General features: G+C 38.6%; 1 protein-coding gene across 2 annotated transcripts in view; it reads left to right on the top strand.

The window, feature by feature from the left end:
* Positions 1-26,666, top strand: part of LOC114690079 (cytochrome P450 7B1) — a 177,378-nt gene that overhangs the window by 121,285 nt on the left and 29,427 nt on the right. For both annotated transcript variants that reach the window (XM_028864517.2, XM_037206395.1), the window contains exons 2-4: positions 16,600-16,736; positions 24,881-25,471; positions 25,932-26,138. In XM_028864517.2, coding sequence (XP_028720350.1) covers positions 16,600-16,736; positions 24,881-25,471; positions 25,932-26,138 — 935 coding nt within the window. The remainder of the gene's footprint in view (positions 1-16,599; positions 16,737-24,880; positions 25,472-25,931; positions 26,139-26,666) is intronic.

Here is a 26,666-nt window from a genome sequence, read left to right as displayed (position 1 = left end):
ACATAGCAAAAACACCCCAAATCATTATCGTAAATAGTCATAGAAAGAGATAATTTGCACTCATCAAACAAGAACATGATAGATTTTTATAATGTGAACTCAGAGATCATAAAGGATTATTGGAAATTAAAAATATAGAATAAAATACTTTGAAAATGAATAGGTGTAGAAAATGTCTCAGACCACATGAGAAAAGGAAGAAACAAAGTGCTAAAGAGGCCCACAGAAATCCACAAAGATACCCCCACAAAAGACTGCTGGCAATGGCCAAGAGACAGCCGGGACTGACCTACTCTGGTGATGGGATGGCCAAACACCCTAAGAGTTGTGCCAGAAACCCCATTCAAGGACTGAGGAATCTGGATGTAGACATCTATGGCTAGGCCCTGGGTGGAGCCCTGGGAGTCTAATTAGCGAGAAAGAGGAGGGTTTATATGAGCGAGAATTGTTGAAACCAAGGTTGGATAAAGCACAGGGACAAATAGCCAAACGAATGGAAACACATGAACTATGAACCAAAGGCTAAGGGGCCCCCAACTGGATCAGGCCCTCTGAATAGGTGAGACAGTTGATTGGCTTGATCTGTTTGGGAGGCAACTAGGCAGTGGGACCAAGTCCTGTGCTCATTGCATGAGTTGGCTGTTTGAAACCTGGAGCTTATGCAGGGACACTTGGCTCAGTCTGGGAAGAAGGGACTGGACCTGCCCGGACTGAGTCTATCAGGTCGATCTCAGTCCTCGGGGATGGCCTTGATCTGGAGGTGGTGGGAATGGGGGGTGGCCTGGGCGGAAGGGGAGGGAGGCAGGAAGGGGGAGAACAAGGGAATCTGTGGCTGTTATATAGAACTGAATAGTATTGTAAAATAAAAGAAAAAATAAATAGGATAAAAAAAAAAAGAAAATGTCTCAGAAATGTGGATACAATAAAAATAGTAGAAAATAGAACAGAAGTTATATGAAGCATATCTGGCCACAGTGAAAATGAGAGTGAGCCAAAAGGGTAGAAGGAATAATGAATTCTTGTAAAACCAGGCAAAAGGAGAGCAGATGAGTTGAATACCATTTAAATAATGATAATGACATAAATGATGGAAATTGCTAATAAGAAGTGGGAGGTCATAGATAAAATAGAAGAGCATGAATAAAACAAACAAATAAATAAAACTTTACAAGTATTATATTTAAAATAGATCAGGATTTGTCTCAAATAGGATTTTAGAATCTGTAGTTCCTCTTTACAGATTACTTCATGTGAGTGTGATGTCTTGCTTCCTGTGGGCCGTGATCCAGTGGTGGTGACAATGATTTTCCCGACTTAGTTATAATCTTGTGAGTGACTAAAATCTATCGTGAAAGCTGGCTTTGGAAATTTTCCTCTAGGGTATGGCAAGATCAAACCTTGCCTTTCTATGCTGTGTGCTGTGTGATGGATGAAGGGCACTCATTGTTGCCCCTCTAACAGCAGCAACTTTTTCATCCAACACGGAAACATGGTTTGGGTTAAGGTATTGTTCAGCAGATACAGTGCATCGTCTGACAGTTGATCTCGATTGTGAACAAGGTTAATTTAGAATCATCATGAGAACATACATTTCCAGAAAACTATAAGGAAGAGGAGAGAGTCACACTGAATGTGGGAAGCATCATTCATAGGATGATGGCTCAACCTTAATAAAAACAAGAGGACAAGCTGAGTGCCTCCATTCATTTCTGTCTGCTTCCTGACTGTAGACATGTCACCAGCCCCCTCACACACCTGCCGTCATGCCTTCCCAGCCACAGTGAGCTGTATCCCCTTCCAACTAGAGGACAAAATAAGTTAGTTCTTCTTTAAGTTGCTTTTTATATGGTCAGAATGATCAGAAAAGGAAACTAAAACATGTCTTCAAGCTTTTCTTTAGTTGCCCATGACAGCAAACCAGGAAACCCCTAATTCTGTACTTGATGATTTGAGTGCTGGCTTGCAGCAGGAGGACTTCATATCTTCATTGGCATGGGTCAGTAGATTGGCATGCCCTTTGATTACTTGACCTTGCATTTATACAGCACAGCCATTCACCTCTTTGTTATCATCGCTCGGGCTCACTTAACTAGTTTTGTTTTCATAGAATTATGACTTCTGGTTTTCTATTAAATATTTTTAAATCGAATGATTTAATCAAATGTAAGAAATGATGAGTTAGTGGAATTGATATCTTTTCCATGGAGTTCAATCAAATCCCATCTGTAAAATAAATTAGCAACTGATCATCACAGAGATTACAAAGTCAGTTGCATGGTTTTCTATTTTTATTAAGGAGTTGAAATAACTTTCAATTACGAATTGTCCCCCCCCCCTTTAGATTTGCCGAGGCTGTCTGCATGTGTTTGGCTGGCATGCCTCTGAGATCTAGTGTTCTCTTGAGCCACTTCTCTCAGGGTGTAATTTTCTGAAAGAATACAAAAAAATTACACAATAAACCTTTCTTCAGACGAGCAGGTCACTCTACACCTGACTCTGACTAGTCAATTATAAGTGGGAGCTATAAATCAAAATCACAGTTAGGCAAAACAAGGCATGTTGACGTGAATAAGGGGAAAGATCTTGAAACCAGGTATTGTGCTACCCACATTTAGTAAGGAGAAGTCAGTAGAGAGGTGAGATGGCGTGTTCACCTGAGGACAGTGTTAACGCACAACAGTGGCAGTTAACGTTCTGAGTTTGCCTTGTGTTCACACCTTTGTCTTCTATTCTTTACATCCACTTGCATATTTGATTCTCCCATAAAGAAAGTACAGCAGTAGATCCATTTCACAGACTAGGAGACAGAGGTAAGGATTAACCAGTCAGTCACTGAACTTTTGGAAAGAGTCTGAGATCTAAACCATAAAATGGCCAAAATTAGTGTGGTGAAAATAATCCACAGGCTACTGGACTTCTGTAATGATATACAAAGAACGGCTGAAGGCTTGAATTGTTCCCCATAGCCAACTTCACAAAGAGATAGATGCACTGTAAGCCAGGCATGATGGCACATGCCTGTTAGCCTAGCACTCAAAGGATCAAAGAGGATCTTGTTCTCACTGGGCGGTGGTGGCGCATGCCTTTAATCCCAGCACTTGGGAGGCAGAGGCAGGTGGATTTTTGTGAGTTCGAGGCCAGTAAGTCCAATATAACATAACTGAATCTATCTTCACACTCCAGAATGCTTTCAAGTTATACACCAGTTTGAACCCTCAGTAACCAGTCTCTCTTTGCAACCCTATGATCCAAATAATACCCTACACAGAATGCACCTTGTAAAGCTGGCGCTATTGGCAGCTTTCTTTATACTTGTGCCTGGAAAGAGTGAGCACTTTGCAAAGCAAGTTCCAGGAAAGGCGCAAAGCTACACAGAGAAATCTTGTCTCGGGGAAAAAAAAAGAAGGATCTTGTTCTTAATGCCAGCCAAAGTCATGTAAAATGACCCCGTGTCAAAAAACAAACAAAAATAAAAGATTTACTGTAGTGGTATGCTTATTCATTGCTTCATGACTTGAGAGTTCAAGTTTTAAGTGATTTAGTGTCTGTGTGTGTGTGTGTGTGTGTGTGTGTGTGTGTGTGTGTGTGTGTGTATAGCACCAGATATATTCCCAATGAAACATTATATTGATGACGCTAGGCTTCTTATCCAAAGAAACACTTGCAAACTGCTCACTCTGTCCAGGCACAAGTATAAAGCTGCCAATAGCGCCAGCTTTACAAGGTGTATTCTGTGTAGGGTATTATTTGGATCATAGGGTTGCAAAGAGAGACTGGTTACTGAGGGTTCAAACTGGTGTATAACTTGAAAGCATTCTGGAGTGTGAAGATAGATTCAGTTATGTTATATTGGACTTACTCAGACTGCACACCCGTACTGGAGGTGTCTGACCACTCAGCACTGTTTATTTTACACTTCCCTCACATAGAATGATTTAATCAGAAGCACTTAAATTGTGGCCATCTTTGTTGCCAGGACATTAAATTTACTTTCAATTCAATTGCCACCTAGATAGCATCAAAACCTTTCAGTAGTGAAGGCCTTTTTCATCATTACAGATCTTTCTAGAAGAGTATGCAAACATCATTAAAGAATAGAGTCTAATCATTTATACAGCCTGGATAGTGACATTTTTATCCAGGGATTTTTCATGTGTTTGCTGTGAAGCAGAGGTTATGTGAACACCAGATGCTGATCACATAACACCAGTGGATTTGTGAGATTATGGGACCGGGCAGGGGAGATAAAGGTTAAGCACAGGACACAATAGAGATTACTTATGGTAATGAATTGCATAATTTTCTAGACAAAGTTAGATTAATGCTCATTGTGAAAAGGGATTATAGATCATATTCTTGAAGTAAACAGATATTTAGCAGTTTACTTGTGTTTATGTGAGTCACGGTCTTAAAGAACATGCGATACATATCTCAGGGTGAAATGACCTGTTTCCTGACTGTACAGGTGAGATGCATAGGGTCTAGAAACGAGGGGAGACTGGGTGTTCCGTGTCAGAGGGTTTTTCCTCTAAGTAAAGCCTGAAAGAGCCAGGCTGAAGCAATTCTTTCTCCCATGACTGTCATTAAAAAAAATGATGTTGTGGAATAATCTTTTTGTACACTGTGAAGATGTGTCATTCTGATTAGTTTAATAAAAAGCTGAGCAGTCAATAGCTAGGCAGGATTTTCTGGCACACAGGATGCTGGGAAGAAGTGGGGAGTCACCAGCCAGATGAAGAGGAAGCAGCATGGGCAGTACAGAGTAAAGGTAATAAAGCCATGAGACAAAAAGTAGATTGATAAAAATGGGTTAATTTAAGTTGTAAGAGCTAGTTAGTAACAAGCCTATGTTATCAGCCAGTCTTTTATAATTAATTAATAATAAGTCTCCATGTCATTAACTGGGGAGCTGTCTGTCCCAACGAAAAGTTCTAACTACAAGATGACATTTCCTGACTCATTAGCATATCACCTGGATCCATCCTGAGTTCATAATTACAGCCTCTGACCTCAGCATCTGCCTTCTGTTCTCAGAGTGCAGGTTGCATGGGTTGTGATGGTCCTTGTTGCAAGTCTTAGACTGATTCTTGGCTCATCTGCCTTAGAAATGCAGAAGGAATCTTTAGAATCACTCTGATTCACTGGTAAAGGTTGTAAATGAATGTCTGTGGAAAGACTATGACAGACTCTGAGTGCCAGAGGGACTTCTAATGCCTCATCTGTGGATTTGGATTCAGGGTGGACAGCCACCACAGACTCTACATGGCATATCCCTTCTCCCTACTCACCATCACACCAGCATCCATGGATACCGTTGATTATCGTGGTTATGCAGTCAGGGAATGGCTCCAGTAAGGCATTAGGAACTCATTTTATGAGCTGGTATATCTAGCACATAATCTGATTTGATTTCAAATGCCATTGTTGCTGGAGATAGGGATGAGTCATTTCTAGAATAAGTTTTCAATCTCCATGCACAAGTAAAAGGGAAGATACTATATTCCACCCAGTGTTCTTGCCTCTGCTCTTAAAAGTTCTGTCCTTCAAAAGGCAGGGATTCCATAGCCTGAATATATAGATAACTGAAGGCTCTACACACTCTCTGTGGAACCAACTTACCTGATAAAAAGAGCTCTGGTCCAGCACAGGGAAGCATGTCATACATAGTTTGAAACTTGTGACCAAAGGTACATTCCTTGCAATAGCTAACATCTGCAAAGTTGTTGTTGATGAGAGCATGCAAGGAGCAAGGTCTCTATGTTCAGCACCCTTTCCTTATAGTGGTTTTCCTGCCTAGCAAACATCGCCTGGTAGATATTGACTTGGGTCTTCTCTTCCTTTTTGATGCCATATTTTCAAATCTAATACTTCTATTCTTCTAGCATCTTCCATGAAACAGTGAAGTGTCTCGTCAGTCATAGTAAGGAATTATTATCCAATCTTCATGGTAGTTCTTAGAGGATGGAGAATACTGAAGGCCTTGCTAATGATCTTATAGCTAACTATTCTAGTCAGGATATCCTGAGCTAACTTCACCTTGGCAAAGGTATTATTGCTAGTAGCCTAGAGGAACCAGTTAGGGACAAAGCGGGTCTCTTCAACAACCATAGCAAATCCAAGTCTGGTGCCCTTACTTAGGGAGAAAAACTGTCTTGTTATATTAAAATGAGATGAAAAATCTAGTGGCAGGGTTGATCCAAATCACTCTAAAATTAAAATCACTTCCAAATGCCACCTGTAAAATCTCTGTTTACATAATAGAATCAAAGCGAAATGCCATATAAAAATGAGTGACAACAAATTCTAATGAAATGAACTACACTTCAAATGTAAGAAAGGCAACAATGAATGAACGAGAAAACAGAAAAATAAAAAAGAAACAGTAATATGAAATAATGAAAAACAGAAGAATAAATGAAAAATACTGAAATATATTTTCTTGGTTATAATATATAGTATATGTAGTATTATATATAAAATATATTGCTCAGTTGGTAAAAACCTGAGTTTATACCCCCAAACCAACGTTTTTACAAAACTGTCTGAGAGTTGGGGTATGTGCTTACAACCCTAGCACTGAGAAACAAAAACAAAACCCACAAGAATGTAGAAATGGTGGACAAGCATGAGGAACTGCATGTAGACCCTCAGCACCTTTGTAAAGCTAGTGGTAGCAATGCCCATCTGTACCTCCAGTGCTGAAGATGGGGAGATAAAAGTGGGGGCGACTCCTAGAGCTCATTGACTGAGCCATCCTAGCCCCATCAATGAGCTCTGTGCTCACTGAGAGACCTGGATTCATAACATGCAAGGAACAGTAATTGAGAAAGACACGTGATGTTGACCTTAGGCTTCTATGTTGCATACATTCACATGTACATCTTCACACATACGAACATATCCAGAGATGCACACACATATACACATGCATACATGAATTAAGACATCTGAGAAATAATGTATTAAAACTGTAACTCCAGGAAGAAAGTGACTTTGGTTAAAGTTCCTCGGGTGGCTGAAACCAGCATACTGTACTAAAAGGGACAGAAATCTCAGCAGGGCCTTATGCCAATGCTTGAAGCTGCTTATGAGAAGAAAGCAGAGAGGTCCTGCCAAGAACAGGGATCCTGCACAGTGCTTTCCTCTGTTTAGTTTCTCTAACCCCTATTTAAAAATAATATGTAGGTTACAGATATTAATGTCGACCTTATTTGACACTAAACCCGACAGAATGCTTCATTGACCTTTTCATTTTGAGTTAGAAAAGCTCTAATAATTGGCTTTTAAAGAACTCATAATGTTTATGAATAAAATAGTCAATTATTTTTTAATTATAAATAACTAAATTCAAAATATTTCCAACTACTTAACTCTTAGTGTTATATTTTTAAAACCTATCAACAAACCTGGAGTCCCCTACATTTTCTTCAATGTTATTTTCCAAAGATTATTTTGCAATTTACAAATGTGGCTCTCATTTGTTTTGAGTTCCTTGCTGTGAAGGTATAAAAATGTCATTCATATTTTTGCATGCAATCACAGGTGTTACAGCCCTTGTTGGAAAACTACCCTGTGGAATCCCCTTAATTTTTGCAATCCACTTGCTATCAATCCATGAGGACAAAGAGGCAGAATTGATGACAGAGATCTTTAGATAGCCTTGAACACAATAGAGATAGCTCTCAGGGATGTGACTCAGTGATTCAACTCAGCTTTATTCCAGAGTAAAGGAAATATTTAGGATTAGGAAGCCTGGGGACAAATCCTAATTTGCATTAAGTGCCATGCTGCTATCATATAGCTGGATTAGGGAGCACAGCATGTATCAAAATGGCTAGAACATTTACCTGATTACCACGTGGGCAGCAAGAGAAGAGCATTTGCAGGGAACTGTGTAAAGGGTCATCCTTGAGATAAGTCAGGAATCAGGGCCTAGAGACATCCTCCAGCTAAAACTAGGTAAAGAACATGAAGCCTTAGCTGGGAGAAGAGAGTCTTCCATGTTGCAGAGCTTAAAGGAAGCTGCCAGTCTATGGTAGACTTCAACATCTGACCAGCGGAGCCTCCCAACATTACCCTCTCTCCATTAACCCACGTTTGCTAGTGTCTAAGGCTAGTTGACCATATGGTCTACTTCTGGATTTCTTACTCTCCAGTTTCATCTATGTTACTTTTCCTTCATTGTCATCACACTGTCTTAGTTTCTGCAGCTTCATGTTGTCAAGTGGTATAGGTCATCCAATTCTCTTCTCTTTCCATAGTGCATTGACTATTTGGGGTGTTTGTTTCTCCAGAAAAAAAAATCAAAAGTTCATTTCTCGATATTCACAGGATAATTTATGGGGATTTAAGCATTTTTGCATGTTCCCTTTTTCTTTTTCCAATCCCAATTTGTTTTCCTCATATAGACTTTGTGCATATTTGTTTGGTTTATACCTAAGTATGAATTTTTATAATTAATTACAGAATAGTATTGAATTTTGTGCTAATATAAATGGTATTGTGTTTCTTATTTCAATTATTATTCATTGCATACTTATAGAAAAATCAATTGGGGTTTTTTAAATTTATTCTTTTTTTTTTTTTTTTTTTGATTTTTCGAGACAGGGTTTCTCTGTGTAGCTTTGCGCCTCTCCTGGAACTCACTTGGTAGTCCAGGCTAGCCTCAAACTCACAGAGATCTGCCTGGCTCTGCCTCCCAAGTGCTGGGATTAAAGGCATGTGCCACCACCGCCCGGCCTTTATATTTTATTTAATGTTACTTATTTTATGTGCATGAATGTTTTGCTTACATGTATGTATGTATGTATGTGCATCACATGCATACCTGGTGCCTGTGGAGGCCATAAGCAGTCAACAAATCCCCTGGACCTAGAATTACAGATGATTGTAATGGTTTCACTTGACTCAAATTTTATTTCTGTTCTTTAATAACTCCCTCATTTTTCGTCCTCCCCATCATAATTGCCATCATTATTAGCTTTGCTTATGTGAATTTGGCTGTTTTACATAGCTCCCTTATGTGGTTTAATGCAATGCTTTTCTTTCAGTAACTGGCTTGTTTCATTTAACATGATGCTCTCAAGGTTTATCCCTGTTGCCACAGACTACAATTTTCCTCTTTCTACAGGTTAAACAATCTTGCACCAGGTTCACATGAACATTCTACATTTTCTTTATTCATCTGCCAGTATACATTTAAATTGTTTCCATCTTTTGGCTATTGTGACTAGCCTTGCAATGAACATGGAGATACTAATATCTATTCCAGATTCTGCTTTTGTTCTTTTCAATAAACGAGTGGGATTGTTGGATTATAAAGTAATCATTTTCTTTTCATTTTTAGCAATCTTCATATTATTTTTTCCATCACTTTACATTCCTAACATTATTGTCGAAGGGCTCTAATTTCTCCACAGACTCACAGAACTGATTGTCTTTTGTTAAAACAATGAGTGACATTTCATTATGAGCTGTTGTTTTTATTTATTTGTTTGCTTGCTTCTTTTTTATATTTCTTTGAATTTCTTTCTTCATATACGTGTTGACTATTTGTATGTGTTTTTTTTTTGAGATATGCCTATACAAGTCCCTAGCCTATTTTTTAAACAGGCTACTAAGATTTCACTTTGAATTGTAAGAATTCTTTATACTTTTTGAAGATAAGCTCTGTGTCGGGTGAATGATTTGTAAATATTTTCTTCCATTCCATCATTTCCCTTTGCTATGTAGAAGCTTTTTGCTTTTCTGTGCTTGTTCTCATTGCTTGTGCTTTTGGTGTCAAATCTCTGGACAAATGCCAAGACAAATCTCAGGAAACTTTCCCTTATGATTTCTTCTAAAGCTTTAGATTTTGGAGTCCTTACATTTAAGTATTTTATCCATTTTCAGTTGACTTTTACATGTGGTAGAATGTATACGGGTATTAGATATTGTCAAATGGTTTGTTTTTCTCGACCTATTGATATGATCAGGTGATTATTTGCTTTAGCCTGTTGGTGTAATATGCTACACAAATTTTAAATGTTGAACTAAGCTTGAATACTTGAAATAAATTCTACTTGCTCATGACATATAATACTTGTTGAATTTAGTTGGAATTTAGTGGTTTCATTGAGAGTGTTTGCATCTACATTTATAAGATATTGATTGTTAATTGTCCTTCCTTGTGATGTTTGCAATATCTTTGTCTTGTTTTGGTATTCCATCTTTTATTTGGCATCAGCTGTAGAGAAATTCTATCATGTCCTCAGATATTTAGAACTTACCAGCAATATTCTCTAGACCTGGAGCTTTCTGCATTGGAAGGCTATAAATGATTAATTCCATGTTTTAGAAGATATGTTGTAGATGTAATGGTCTTATTAAATCAGAAACACAGAGTCAAATGCAGAGTTAAAATCCCAAGAGGTCAGAGCAGTAGCTGAGAGCTGAGACTTAAAACCACCTTCTTACCCTTCCTGCTGCTCTTGTCCTTCCCCTCAGAAAGAGGCCTACTTCCTGTGTGTCTGTCTTTTTATTGACTTTCTGTTCTGCCTTCTCATTGGTTGTAAACCCAACCACATGACCTCCTCACAACTGCCTGTCTATACAGACCTCCAGGTCTTCTATGGTTGTTATTGAGATTAAAGGCATGTGTCTCCATCCTGGCTGTATCCTTGAACACACAGAGATCTATCTGTCATGTGATCAGGATTAAAGGTGTGTGCCACCACCACCCAGCTTCTGCTATGGCTTGCTATTAGCTCTGACCCCAAGGCAACTTTATTTATTAATATACAAATAAAATCACATTTCAGTACAATAAAATATCACCATAGTATGTCTCCATTCTTAGCTATTCTTCCTTTGGGTGGAACTCTGAAATCCTCCTTCAGGTTGTGCCCCTAGGAACTTAAATTTCCCTCTCCTCCTTCAAGTTAGTTTGTGCACAGTCTTTACCAGAGAGTTTCACTTTAAATGCTCCTGTTAGCTCATGGCTTCAGCAGTAGCTTCTGTTCCTGTCAGCTGTAGGTCTCTCTCTCTTTCTGCCTGCCTCTTGCTTTTAAGGGTGGTGATTTACCTTATACCATCAGTTTTCTTGTGGACTGAAGAGTTCTTGACTGTGAGCCTGTTCTGTGTTCTTCTTGTGAATATGGAAGTGCTATTGTCTTCCTACCTCCTTACACACCTCACCCACAACTAGAAGTCCCAAGTTCAGATTTTATGGTAATTATTTCCATAGTTTCCCAAAACTGGTGGTTAATTAGTTAATAATCAATAAATGTTGTGTGTAGTCAATTATTCTGTGTTGATCTACTCTTAAAGGGAGAAGGCTTAGATACTTTGTATGATGTATTTGGATTCTTCTCCAATATTTGCTTTCAAATAACTATGGACTTGATATCTTGTATAAATCTTAGGATGTACCCAAGCACCTATGGAAGCAATCCCAAATGCTGATGAAATTGTGTGTACAAAGAATTTGGATTTGATCTTTCGGGACACATAAAAGCTCGAGTGAATATGATTGCTATAGCCTTTAATACCTTAAATACTAATTTGAGAGTGTATATATTATTAAAGTGAGATCAAGAAAGAGTATGCACTATAGGATTTTAAACTTCATGTCAAAACATCAGGCCTGGGTTCATTCCAGCCTTAGGATTTTGATAGCCACAAGTGGCACTGAGCATCCTGTGTCCTCACTTAGTAGAGAGCAACAAATAGTTCATTTTCAAAGCTGGGGAGCATGAGTAAGACAAATAGCAGTAGTTGCTCTGTGCCATGTGTCAACAGGCCTTTCTGGACCACTATAGTGATGTCTCTCCTCCTTACGTAATTTTTTTTACAAATGTGCCAGTAAAGATAGATTGATATCTGTTTTGGATGGGTTGTAAGTTGAACAAGCACTATATTTTTTCCTAGTGTACAGTTGTGACATGGTGCTTAATAGTCTTTAGCTTACTGTTGTCAAAATAAATACAGCTGTAAGAAATGATGACCCTGCCATGTCTGTAATAATAAATTGGCATCCGAATGTGGTTCCCTAATCTGGAACACAACTAATATTCCCTTGGATTTCCGCATCCCATTCTTTCCCCTGTGGAAGCTCCATGACGAGCACAGCTTTGGTTGATTGACAGCACAGAGGATGACATTAGTTGTATTAAATTAGAATATGACAAAAGACCTTACTAAATCTTATTCACAATGCAGCATTAAACCAGACACAGTAAAAGTAGATCAAGGAAATGAGATGAGTTAGTGTTTTGAAAGGAAATGCTCTGAACTAGAATGCTTATAAATTCCAAAGGATCCTGGACTAGTTGTTCAACCAATTCCAAACTGAGGGTCCTGTTCTCTACTCATGTGTGGTCTCTTCTTCTATAATGTTTGGGTAGAAACTGGCTGGGGAGATACTTCGGTGGGTGAAGTGTCTGCCCAATAAGTATGAGACCTGAGCTTGAAACCCCAGACCCATGTAAAAAGCTGGGTGTGGAGGCTTGTGTCTATCACTTCAGCACTGAGTGGAAGGTAGAATTCAAGAAAATAAGTTGAGTTCAAGGCAGTAGTTGGTGCTATATGCCTGTAATCCTAGTATAATGATTCAGGTGCATGGGTAAGAGCATACCGAATTCAAGGCCAGCCTAGGAGATGCCCTGTCTCAAAACATGTAATTTTTAAAAGTTTTTTATTAATTAAATTTATTCATTTATTTTATATCCTGACCACAGTTCTCTCTCTCCTCTCCTCCCATTCCCTCTCCCTGCTTCCCCTCTGCCCTCTGCGACCAACTCCTCCTATGCTTCTGTTCAGAAAGGGGCAGGTTTCCTATTGGTATCAACAAAGCATTGCATATCAAGCTGAGGTAAGACAGATGACATGATAGTATACATAAGCAACCCAAAAAATTCTACCAGGGAACTCCTACAGCTAATAAACACCTTCAGTGATGTGGCTGAATATAAGGTTAACTCAAAGAAATTAGTAGCCCTCTTATATACAAATGATGAATAGGCTGAGAAAGAAATCAGAGAATCAACTCCCTTCACAATACCATAAACAATATAAAATATCTTGGCATAACTCTAACCAAGCAAGTGAAAGACCCATATGATAAGAACTTCAAGTCCTTGAAAAAATTGGAGAAGATATTAGAAGATGGAAAGATCTCCCATGCTCATGGATCGGTAGGATTAACATGGCAAAAACTGCAATTTTATCAAAAGTAATCTACAAATTCCATGCAATCCTCATCAAAATTCCAATACAATTCTTTACAGACCTTGAAAGAATAATACTCAGCTTCATATAGAAAAGCAAAAATCCCAGGATAGCTAAAACAATTATGTATAGTAAAAACATATAATTTTTAAAATATTTAAAAGAAAATAGAAGGTATGAAGAATAACATCCATGTTTTTTTCTTGTGTTTTCAAGTGTCTCTGCATATATACTTAAACACTAGAATATCTGTTAAATTAGCAATAAAGTAAACTGCCTTTCAAATAAAGAAAGTAAAGTCTTCCCTTGATTTCTATCGCAACTCGGATTTTGTTTTGATTCCCTTCCCCCCCACCCACACACACACACACAGTGGCAAGGTTTGCCGTTTCTAAGTCTGCTGTGTAGGTGTGTGGGGAATGAAGACTTCTGATAAGGTTAATATAGCAACATAAAAGCCCTTGCTGAGCCGGGCGGTGGTGGCGCACGCCTTTAATCCCAGCACTCGGGAGGCAGAGCCAGGCGGATCTCTGTGAGTTCGAGGCCAGCCTGGGCTACCAAGTGAGTTCCAGGAAAGGCGCAAAGCTACACAGAGAAACGCTGTCTCGGAGAAAAAAAAAAAAAAAAAAAAAGCCCTTGCTGAGATGTCCATAATCTTGACCTTCAATTAGATCTGAGCAAGTAATATTTGTGACTGATCAAAGTGAAACATGCTGTCTCACAGATGGATCAGAAAATTGAAGTCCTTTTGAATATTTGTTTTGATCCTTTCTGGGATTTAAAAAAAAATGATTACTCTGTTTATCTTATTTTTATCTTAAGTCAGATTGTATTTATCAAATAAATGACTGGAAGAAATTTTGAAATATAAGTTTGCTAATGTCAGAGATCAAAGAAGAAGAAACTTTAATTCATAGTATTTTAAGGAATGCTTCACATGTTTAAAAATTACTTTATGAGGCTGAGCAGTGGTGGTGCATGCACATGCCTTTAATCCCAGCACCTGGGAGACAGAGGTAGTTGGATCTTTGTGAGTTTGAGTCTAGCTTGGTCTACAGAGCAAGATCCATGACAGGCACCAAAACTACAAGGAGAAACCCTGTCTCAAAAAACAAAACAACAACAAAAAACCAACAACAAAAAAATTACTTTATTAGTAATACTTAACAAACAATCCTAATTTTATACATTATTTCAATAAAATTCTTCATAAAATATAAAACTTAGGAAAATTATGCTAAGGTTCTGTGGGTTTCCTTTTTGTGTGTGGTGGCAGGAATCAAACCCAGAGTCTCACAAACTAGGCAAGCACTTTACCTCCAAGCTATCCCCCACAGTCTATACTGGCATCTTTATTATTCTCAATAATGTAACTTGTTTTTCAAGTTAATTTGTTGTCACTCTCTGATTATGCCTGATTGACAGCTGATAACAAAGAGCTTCACTCTGGCAGCTAAACTATGTGACATCTAACACCAGAGCGAGCAAGAGCTCTCGGATGTGCAGGAGACTGTTTACTGCATGTGTCTATCAGTTCAGCCAGAGAGCTACGTTGCTGGGATGTTTTTATTGGGTTCAAGGATTGACTTATTTTCCTGGGTGGTTGAAAGCACAACTGTGGGGCTACAGAGCTTACAACATGTCCTTAATCTGTAGGTAAATGTCTTGACATCTGAGACCTGAGATCCTTTGGCCATAAAAACAAAAAGAATACACTAAAGCCTTCAAGATGACATCTGGTTCTAAACTCTTTGATCAACCAAATAAATGGAAAACATACACAGTGAATAATATGATTTGTTCATTCTAAAGAGCAAACCTCCATTTAATCTGTAAAAAATCATTAAGATGTTTTGAAAACCTTTAAGTCCCCTAGTGCACCATTTCCCTAAAACTTTAGCATACATAAATACAATGGAGTCTTATTGATATTTAATAAACTCATAGCCTGTATTTGTGGGAAGATGTAAGTGCTTCTGCATACATTTGGGAATTAAATGACTGAGTCCATGTAGCTGAACACTCCGTGCTACTATGAAATAAAATATGGGAATCTATGAAATGAAATAATCAGCAATTGTGATGCATTGTTTATAAGTCGTTTAATTCTATCTTAGTTTAGGCCTATTCCACAGCACTTTAGTATACTAGTTTGCTTTCTGTGACTGTGACAGAACTCTAACCAAAAGCAACTTAGGTGAGAATGAGTTATTTGACTCATAATCCCATGCCACAGTCCACTGTTCAGAGGTATCGGGTAGGAATTCAAGCAGGAACTGAAGCAGTTCTCTCTCTCTCTCTCTCTCTCTCTCTCTCTCTCTCTCTCTCTCTCTCTCTCTCTCTCTCTCTCTCTCTCTCTCTCCCTCCCTCCCTTCTTCTGGCTAGAGCATAGTTTCAACCAATTGTCTTATAATATCCAAGGCCACTTACCCAGGGGGTAACAGCCCACAGTGGACTAGACCCTCTTCCATCACTTAGCAATCAAGAAAACATCCCACAGACATACTCACAGGCTAATCTGATGGAGGAAATTACTCGATTGAGGTTTCCTCTTCCCAAGTGTGTCAAGGTGACAATTAAAATCGGCTACCACACTTGCCAAGTACATAGCCATCAACCACAAATGTTAGGTAAAACAAAATTGGTGGGGTTTGTTAAAGAGAAACCTCAGAGATTAAGGATACTTGTGGTTTCTCAGAGGACCTCAGTTCGATTCCCAGTACCCACATGGTGGCTCTCAATTGTCTGTAACTCTACGTGCAGGGTATCCAATGCCACATTTGGCCTCCTCAGTCACTTGGTACACAAACATAGGTTCAGGCAAAACACCCATATACATACAATAAAAATTATAAAAATAAAATAACCAAGCTCAGTTCTTATCAGATTCAGTAGGTAACATTTATAGCGTGAATTGTAAAAGACAAAAAAAAAAAAAAAAAAAAAAAAATCAGGCAATTAACTTTTTTTTTTAATCAGCATCATACCAAACTGACAATTTTGCAAAATAAATTCTATGAATTGATTTGGTTACCTACTAATCCACTGAGCCACAGACCCTTCAGGTGTCTAGTGTTACAAGGATGGAAAATTGAGCATATGATAGATAAGTACATCAGACTATGGCTTAGCTGTCTAGCAGCTGTGGAATCCTTATAAGAAAAAAGGTATGAAAAGTTGCTCGGCAAAAGTAAGGAACTGAACTACCTCCCCTCTATCCACACAAGCTGAAGAAACTACGAGCCCATGTCGATAATGACATAAGAATCAATGAAGAGGTGAACTGACAGAGGCTGTGCAATTCAAGCCATTGATTTAGACTGGATAAATAACCCGTGTTCGTTAAAATGTGGATGATTTCATTTTTCTTTGATTTTTCTCTTCTCTTCATAGGAGGCCTGGTGAACCTCCCTTGATAAAAGGTTGGCTTCCTTATCTTGGCATTACCCTGAAGATCCAAAAAAACCCAGTAGCTTTCATGAAAACTCTTCGAAAGAAATATGGTGATACTTTCACTGTGCTGCTTTCGGGTAAGATGCTCTGCTTGAGGACTTTGCATGTGGCATAATCTCTTGCTGGCTCTTTAATGTCTTCATATTTGTTCATGGGCAAAATGTGGAACACTCATCTAGCACCATAGAGCAATTGCAAAAGAATGGTGATCTTATATAGTGAGTGATCTTATATAAAGTGATCTTATGTAAGTGATCTTATATAAAGCCTGGTTACAGGACCCTCTCCCACCTCCTAAAGACATCATTCTCCTGTCGTCACTTGCCAGTTTGTTTTCGGTTGACTTGGTTGTTTTGAGAGGAAAAGAGCTAGGATGCGTTTTGAATGAATGATTTCTTTATAGAGCAGTTTTAGGAGTGTAAGGAAGTTCAGCAAGTTGTTCGGAGAGTACTCATATGCACTCTCCCTTGGTCACAGGTTTCCAGCTAATAATGTCTCATCTCAGTATGGCACATTCATTCCAACTGATGTGCTGATCTTGGTACATTTTTAAAGCCCCCTTATTTGCTTTCCAGTCTACTTTTTGTGTTATTCTTTGGCTTTTCATAGATGCATAATGTCATATACACACCATTACAGTACCATAAAGAATGGTTTCATAACTCTAAAGATCTGAATTCTCCACATAATCATTTCTCTTCCCTTCTTTACAAACACTGGTCTGGAGTACACATCTGCATTTAAACTGTTCAGTGTAAATCAAATTTTCAAAATGCTTTAAAAACAAAACACATACTGTTGTTAGAGGTTTTCGCTCTTTTGGGGGGCCCACCACCCAGCTCCCAAATGAGTCACACAGAGGCTTATTCATAATTATAAATGCCTGGCCTTAGCTTGGCTTGTTTTTAGCCAGCTTTCCTTAACTTAAATTATCTCATCTATCTTCTGCCTCTGAGCTTTTATCTTTCTCTATTTCTGTATACATCTCATTGTTTCTTACTCTGTGGCTTGCCTTGTAGCTGGGCGGCTAACCCCTGATGTCCTCTTCCTTTTCTGGCTCCTTCTACTCCTCTCTTCTCCCAGATTTCTCCTTCTATTTATCCTCACTGCCTGCCAGTCCTGCCTATCCTTTCTCCTACCTTGCCATTGGCTGTTCAGTTCTTTATTAGACCATCAGGTGTTTTAGATAGCCACGGTAACACAGCTTCACAGAGTTAAGCAAATACAACATAAACAAAAGTAACACATTTTAAAATGATATTCCCCAACAACATATCTGTCCCCATGACTCTCCTTGTTACATCACAAGTCCTTTATCTCATGCCTTTGTTTCTTCACTTTGGGATTTTGTGCTTAGCTTAGGGCCATATTATATGTCTCCTGCTTTCATTTTATTTTCAATATTCTCTCTCTCATTTCTTCTTTCCATCTCTCCCTCCCCCTCCTTCTTTCCCTCCCTTATTCCTTCCTTTATACCCTACTTCTTTCCTACCCTGCCTCTCCTTGTTCTTCTCCCCTCCCTCCTTGTATCCCTCCTTACACCCTTCTATCTATATTTCTATATCCATCTCTATCTCTATCTCCTAGATATTTTTAGAAAGTGACTTGCATTTGCTATTTTGAGTAACTTATCTTCTAGAGTTCCCCTGATGGTACTCTTACTCATGGTTAAAGTTAAGTTAGCCTAACTAGCTCTTCTTAGTGCCCTTAATGATCTCCTCCTCCTCCTCCTCCTTCTTCTTCTTTTTTTTTTTTTTGAGACGGGGTTTCTCTATATAGTTTTGGTGTCTCACTCTGGGTCTGTCCTGGATCTCAATCTGTAGACCAGGCTGGCTTTAAACTCACAGAGATCTGCCAGGCTCTGCCTCCGGAGTGCTGGGATTAAAGGTGTGCACCACTGCCGCCTGGCCTGAAATATTCAGTTGCTTCCAACTGTCCTGAAACTTCAACTTCCTCTATTGACTCTGATTGTCCTTATTGTACCTTATGTATACACATCTTTCTACCATTATATTTTCCCCTGTAGTCTCTCTATTCTACTCCTAAGGAACTAGTTCTATCTTCTGCCTGTAATGACTTTGCTGAAGATCAGACATAACTGTACATACTGACTACCATGTAAATGTACCATTTGAGTAATTAAAGGATGAAGATCCACCTTGATTGACTCATCCACGAGGTTAGTTTTATTCCATTCAGGAACAGGCAACGTTAGTTTTATTACAACTTACTCTTTCCCCTGACAGCTGACAAATTTCTTCCAATGATAATAGCACGAACTGTAATTTCAGAAAAGGGGAAATAAAAACAATCATGCATCTTAGAAAGAATTGTAATATTCAATATGATCTTCCCAAGACCCCTATCGAGTCCACTTCCATCCCTTCTTACTATCTTGTGCTTATAGTCTCATTAACATGCCTTCTTGCTGGAACATTGCTTCACATATATCATGCCTTTGTGCCTTGGTCCTTCTTGCACTTCTTTCTGCCAGAACTCTGCTTTTGACTGACTTTTGAGTCCTTCTTGCACATCACTTCCTCTTCAGATCCTTTCCTGGACATATCACCCAACCTTTGGGACCCCTTCACCAGGGCCCAGTTACCCTCAGTACATCTGCTCGGTGCAATTCATACCACAAGGGTTTACCACCGATTGGCCTGTCCATCTCCTTCTTTTTCTGTTATGACCCTCAATATAGTCCAGAGCTCAGTGCTAATTTATTCATAACGAATGTTTGATGGGGAAAACCTCTAACATTTAGGGTTGATGAAATTCTATCAGGTACATAAAGAGGATGTACCTAGTGCTTCATTTCTAGCTGAACTTGGGGCTAAACCAAAGCTGCAAAGCAAAGCTTTTTTGAAAAATAACTTTAAAAAATGTATCTCAAATTTCCAATGAGCAATACAAAAATTATTAGACCTTCCAGCTTTCTCTTTTAAGACCTTATACAAAAGTTGCCTAAAATGATTCAACAAAAACTTGTAGACTGTTCAGATAGTTTTATTCAGCACTTGGGAGATTTAGAAAAAAGGGTCTTGAGTTTAAGACCAGCCAGCAGCATCCTGTAAAAACCAAACAAAACTTTCAACCCTGGTCCTCGGGGGAGACCTTGATCTGGAGGAGGTGGGAATGGGGGATGGGCTAGGGGGAGGGGTGGGCGAGAGGGGGAGAACAGGGGAATCTGTGGCTATTATGTTGAACTGAATGGTGTTGTAAAATAATAATAATAATAAAAAAAACTTTATTTTATAAAGGAGGAAACCTGGAAAAATAGGTCAGTTGAAAAGTTCTTGCACATGGGGCTATGCACTTACAATCCCAATTCTGAAAAGGAAGAGACAAAGGGATTTATGGGCTCCCTGTCTAATTAGCTGACCTTTTTTTTTTTAACTTATGAATGCTCAACCTTAGCTTAGCTTGTTTCTAGCCAGGTTTTCTTTTATTTATTTATTTTTATTTTATTTTATTTTTCTTTATTAAGAAATTTTCTACTCACTCCACATGCCATCCACGGATCCCCCTCCTCCCTCCTCCCACTCCCCAGCCCTCTTTCCCAAGCCACCCCACATCCCCACATCCCCAAAATCGAGGTCTCCCATGGGGAGTCAGCAAAGCCCAGCTCACTGAGCCTAGCACAGCCTTGGTGCAGTGGGAAGAGACCCTTTCTTAAGCAAAGGAAGGTGGGTAGCACCTGAGGAACAATAACTGTGGTTAACTTCTATTGTTTACAAGCACATATGCACACATAAACATATACAAATCAAATAAACAAAAGCAATCAATCCATGCTCACATATGATATCTTAATCTTAAATTCTAAGAAGCCTTATACTGACTTAAACACTGACTGCCTAAATAAGTTAGCCATCGTTATGCTTGTGAACTCAGTAATAAACAGCCACCACTGAATAGTTCTGCTGCCTGTCTCCCACTCCCCCTACATTAGTTTGAATACATCCCTATTGAAAAGGTCTGTGAATACATGGTTTTGATGATCAGTTTATGATATAGCTCATTTAAAAAAATGAAGGACAAAGTTGTCCACCCTTATCCTTGTCATGTGTCTTTAGTGAGTGTATGTTTTCTGCAGCATGCACAAATAATTGCCATCCCCAAAAGTCTCATGGGACACAATTGTCACCTTAATAAAGAAATGAAAAGGTACAGTTTTCTATGGGAAACCACATTCATGACCTGCCCCCAGAAGATAGTTTCTAATTGGTTTTGTGTGTTAGTGCAATGGAATCACATTCCCTGAGTGTCACCCCAGAGAAGCTCTACTGTACATCATTGTCAACTGCTAGACAAATCTCCCTAATAAGGGGGAGGAGATACACAATGGTGGTCATTCTCAGCAAATAAAAAGCTGGCTACCTGTTCAGCTTCCCAACTGATGCTTACAGGGAGACATTCAACTCAAAATTGCTGGAGAATTTCCTACACAAGGAGATTAAAATCTTATAATTTTAGAAAAATTATTTGAAATCATTTTTTATATATTTTATTGACCGAACGATTGACTTGAATTTCCAGGCCAATGTCTTCTTGTTACCACGTCATACATGAAAACAGCAAAACTCACTTATTATCTAAAAGCTAGACTTCTTGTGTATTGAACTTCAAGGTGATTTAGGTATCTGTTCAAAAACACATTTATCAAACTAGTTTGAATTATGGAGCATTAGCTTCACAAGGAAATAATATAAAGAAAGAAATAAAAGACTATTGGGTTGGCAAAGCATTGATGGCTTATCTAAGAATGCTAGGATTAATAGTCACAGTCTGCTCCACAAAAGGGAAGAAAAATGAAATAATTGGCAAGGGAGATATTAAAGTTGTTGGCCCAATTTCAAATGTAATGGGCAGAAAAATTATTTTATACTTTATTTTTTCAGACATGGGCCTCATTTTGACATTTACATTTTAGACAAATGCAAACTCTAAAATTCTTGAAATCAATATTTTATATCCACTCTGACAGCATTTTCCTTTTGAAAACATAGCAGAGGGTATTGTTTTACATTGGAATCTCTATGAACTAGGCGCATGCCTATTGACACTTGGCATTCACTTGCATAAAATCACACTGAGCAAAAGTTAATTTCTCTCTGAGCATTCATAGCCTTCAAGATAACTTTTCAGAAAAATTTCTTTGTTAGGAAATTTAAATTCATTTTATAAATGTATATGTATTTTCCTAACTGTCTGATTATGGAACACAAAGAAACTCTGGTTTTGCATCTCACATTAGCAGATGGTGGACAGATGGTTTAAATTAATATTAATTTTGGAAAACTTAGCTTAAATTGTTTATGCTGAAGATTAAAAGTTGGAAAGCCAGCTAAAATCTCCAGGGTTATTGGTACTTCCAAACCAACTTGAAAAGTAAAATCAGAAAACCAAAACGTCCAGTTCTAAAGCGATCTGCATGTCCTTCAGAAGGGGTGAAGGTAAAAAGCAAGGAAGTGATGTCTTGTTGGGGAAGCAAACTAAAATTGGAATAAGGAAGAAAAGGTACAGACCCTAGAGGTAAAAGTTACTTTGGACTTCTCCATGATGGTCCTTTAAAAGAATTCACTACAAAGACTTGAGAATGTTCAGTTGGTACTGTGCCAGTTAATTTCACAAGAATAAGAACCTGATTTTGGATCCCTTGCACCAGCACAAAAGCCAGTGATGGACAAGTGTGTGTGTGTGTGTGTGTGTGTGTGTGTGTGTGTGGAGACAAGCAGATTCCTTGGAGCTCACTGGCCAGCAGCCTTGCTGAGTCGATGAGCCCCAGGTCCAGTGAGAGATCTTGTCTCAAAACATAAGATGGAGAGTGGTTGAGGAAGACAGCTAGTGTTTGTGTCTGTGGTCCGTGTGAACATGTACTTGCACAAATACATGCACACACCCACACAACACCCCAACAGCAGACATGTGCACACACACACACGACCTGAGACAAACAACTACTTTCTTTATGGATGTATTAATAGGGGCCTGGTTCAAAGGGTAAACGTGGCAGGCACAGAAGCATCACTGAGTAGGATCCCCAGATCCATTTAAGAATCTGGATACAGTTGTGCGCATCTGTAATCCCAACATTCCAACACACACACACACACACACACACACACACACACACACACACACAAAATGAGAGGCAAAGAAGAGAAAATTACCTGGTGGCCCATCAGCCTTGGGTATATAGCACAATAGCAGAAGCAACAAGGTGAAAGGTCAAAACCATCTTCCCAAAGTTGTCCTCTGGCTTTCACAGGCACAGTGTGGCACACGCACCCCCATAGCACTTGTGCACCTGCACACCAGACAGCACACACATGATCAGTTTTTATAATATGTTAAATTTGTTTGCTGACTTGAACCAATTATTTCACATTCCCTGTTTATATTTTTATTTGAAATGAGCCTGATGTTTTCTTCTGACAGGGGGAAGTTAAAGAGGAAGGGAGAAAATTAAGAAGAGACAGAGAGAGAAGAGGGAGGGAAGAGGGGGGGAGGGAGAGAAATAATAAGAATGTGTCTATTTCTAATGACTTGGAGACAGAGCAGAAATCAGTATTTATCTGGCCTCTGCTTCAAAGGCCAAGTTGTAATGGCTGATATTGCCTGGGCTGATATATATATATATATATATATATATATATATATATATATATATATTATCTTTGGATTTAGATGAATGTAAAAAATTGATTAAAAAATTCAAAATATTTCCCCAAAATTGTTATACAAATTAAATCTTGTATATATTCTCTGCATTTTTGATACTACTTTAAAAGCATCCTATTAATATTTAACAAAACTCCTTCATTTGGGAAGAAGGATGCATGAATCATCACCTGTGAAAATACACAGCTTTGCCTAAAATTATCTCTTTTGAAAAATGAGAAAATTGACTCCTGCATCCCCGATTATTTGTTAGGCAGATGCTGGCCGTTTTAATTAAGTTATAACGATAAAGCAAGTGATTTAAAGTGCCCAAATCCAATGTGGTCCTTTTTGCTGTTCCTGAGGCAAAACAAAGAATGAATGAGAACAAGACTGTGCTTCCTTTGTATAAGGTAGCGTTGTATCCAACCAGAACGAGCAACAGGCTCTCCCTCACTTCTGTCTTGCCTTGCTCAGTGAAATGAATCAAGGGGAAATGGAGTGGATAAAAGTCACTGTAAGGAAAATGAATCACATCATACATATTCACATATATATTTAACACTTAAGCTGTATTTTTTAAATTGCCAAATAAAAACACATTTATACTGTCTCTAGGATTTGGTTGACAATGATTCCAAATCTTTATCTAAAATGTCTTGTACCAATATGATTAAGTTTTACAAACACATTTGGAATTACCATAAATCGCAATTGGAAGTTTTTCATCTAAGAAAGCTACACACACACACACACACACACACACACACAGAGAGAGAGAGAGAGAGAGAGAGAGAGAGAGAGAGAGAGAGAGAGAGAGAGAGAGAGAATTGAGTACAGACACTAATTGCAGAACAGGAACATTGAAGGATTATTCAAATGCAATGTGTGTTTTTAAAAAGAAGATACTCAGCCGGGTGGTGGTGGCACACGCCTTTAATCCCAGCACTCGGGAGGCAGAGCCAGGCGGATCTCTGTGAGTTTGAGGCCAGCCTGGGCTACCAAGTGAGTTCCAGGAAAGGTGCAAAGCTACACAGAGAAACCCTGTCTCGTAAAACCAAAAAAAAAAAAAAAAGAAGAAGAAGAAGAAGATACTCGTTAAATGTTGTGGTTGCATAGAATAGTTCTAGTCAGAAGGAATCTTAAGGCAGCATTGCAGTGAGAGACCAGAGCTGAGTGAGGATAAGCAAGGTGCAAGGCAAAGACTTCGCTGTGCAGACTTTGCTTCTCAGCAGTCCCTGGTTCTCTCAGCTGATGAGTGCAGGGGTTCAGCAAGGAACTCTCCAAAGTTTGTGCCAGTGTTGAGAGACAGGCCCTAGTGAGCGGTGAAATTTAAATCTTCAAGAAATTTACCTTCTAGCTTCCACGGGTGTTTCACATCATCCTTCATTTTCAAAGGGTGCAGGTAGGCCTTTGAGTGGAATGGATATCTGTTAAATTGGTGTAATAAAACTATTAACTTCTTAGTAAAGTCTCTAATTTTGATTTAAATATTTTCAGACTTCAGATATGTGTTTTGTCTTGCTATCAAATAAACCATATTTATTTTTTTTTTAAGGGAAGTACATTACGTTTGTTCTGAACCCTTTCCAGTACCATCTCCTAATGAGAAACTCCAAACAATTAAGTTTTGGGACGTTCAGCAGAAAGTTATCAGCGAAAGCCTTCTCCATCAAGAAGCTGCCAGCTGATGATGACCTTAATGATGACATTCACAGAGCTTACCTGCTTTTACAAGGCAAAGCTTTGGACAGTCTCCTAGGAAGCATGATCCAAGAACTAAAAGAAATACTTGAGCCCCAACTACTAAAAAGCACAGATTGGAAAACGACAGGACTGTTCTCATTCTGTAGCTCACTGGTATTTGAGGCCACGTTTACAACTGTATATGGAAAAGTTGTTGCTGGTGACAGGAAAAAAATTATCAGTGAACTAAGAGATGATTTTTTAAAATTTGATGATATGTTCCCATACTTAATATCTGATATACCCATTCAGCTTTTAAGAAATGTGAAATCTATGCAGAAGAAACTTATAAAATGCCTCTCATCAGAAAAACTAGCTCAGATGCATGGATGGTCAGAAATTGTTCAGGAAAGGCAAGATATACTGGAGAAACACTATAGGCGTGAAGACTTTGAAATAGGAGGTAAGAAAGTTCTGAATGATTACTCACTAAAATAAAATAATTTACAGAAGACCTTTGAGATAAAAAGAAAAATGGCGACCTTGAAATTTTTTATGCTCTTTCTAATTGGCTAGTGATAAAATGTTTTACTCTGAAACAACCCTCTGTGATAATTGATTTTTTTTTTTTTTTTGCTGAGGTGGTAAAACAAGATACTTAATGACGATAATGAGAAAGAGTATAACTAAGCGGCATTTACTCCCCCTTATCTCATCCCCCACCTTCCTGCCCCCCCAACACACATTACATTTTAAACTATTCTCATTAAGCAGAAAATTAGACTTCAGAAGCCTATTGGTTCTCATTAGCATGCACTGATCCTTGGCTGGGTCTGTGTCCTAACATCTTTTAATTAGCACACTGCAAATCTAATCAGTGTAATAAACGCTATTAATCTTCCTTTTCACTTATTTTCTCCCAGCACATCATCTTGGCTTTCTCTGGGCCTCTCTGGCAAACACCATTCCAACTATGTTCTGGGCAATGTATTACCTTCTTCGGCACCCAGAAAACATGGAAGCACTGTGTGACGAAATTGACAGCTTCCTGCAGTCAACAGGTCAAAAGAAAGGGCCTGGACTTTCCATCCACTTCACCAGAGAACAACTGGACAGCTTGGTCTGCCTGGGTAATTTATTTTTATCTGTTATGAAGAGAAGAAGGTAGCTCTCTGCAAACTCAGTTTATCACTCATAGCTGTTTACCAAGAGGTGGAGGACACAGCTGCCTAATTGACATAATAACACCCATTTACATCAATTATAAATTATGTAGTTTATAGCTGTAGATACTCTCATTGCATGTAAACATTAAGGCCTAGCTAATTAACTATGCAAGGTATGCAAAGGGCTAAACCAAAGCTTTGCAATTATTTGGGGAAAAATGTGTATGCCTATTAAGTCATTTGATTCTAAGCATCTGTTGGCCTGCTGATGCTTCCCAAGCACTGCTGTCCTATCTTGACAAGAACAGGATTCCACGGCTGAACAGGAAAATATTTCAGAGGGGCAACTTGTGTGCAAAAAGTACTTACTCTTCCTTAAAATGGCATCTGCATTTTCAGGCACAGGTCATGGTGTTTTATATGGTTTGGAGTATATGGTGCTTAAGTTAAAAATCCTTTCATTGTGGGCTAATGGTTTAAATATGCAAATAA

The sequence above is a fragment of the Peromyscus leucopus genome, chromosome 5 (assembly GCF_004664715.2).
Source record: "Peromyscus leucopus breed LL Stock chromosome 5, UCI_PerLeu_2.1, whole genome shotgun sequence".
Lineage (NCBI taxonomy): Eukaryota > Metazoa > Chordata > Mammalia > Rodentia > Cricetidae > Peromyscus > Peromyscus leucopus.
The sequence above is the reverse complement of the archived record's forward strand: the minus strand, read 5'-3'. Positions and strand labels throughout refer to the sequence as shown.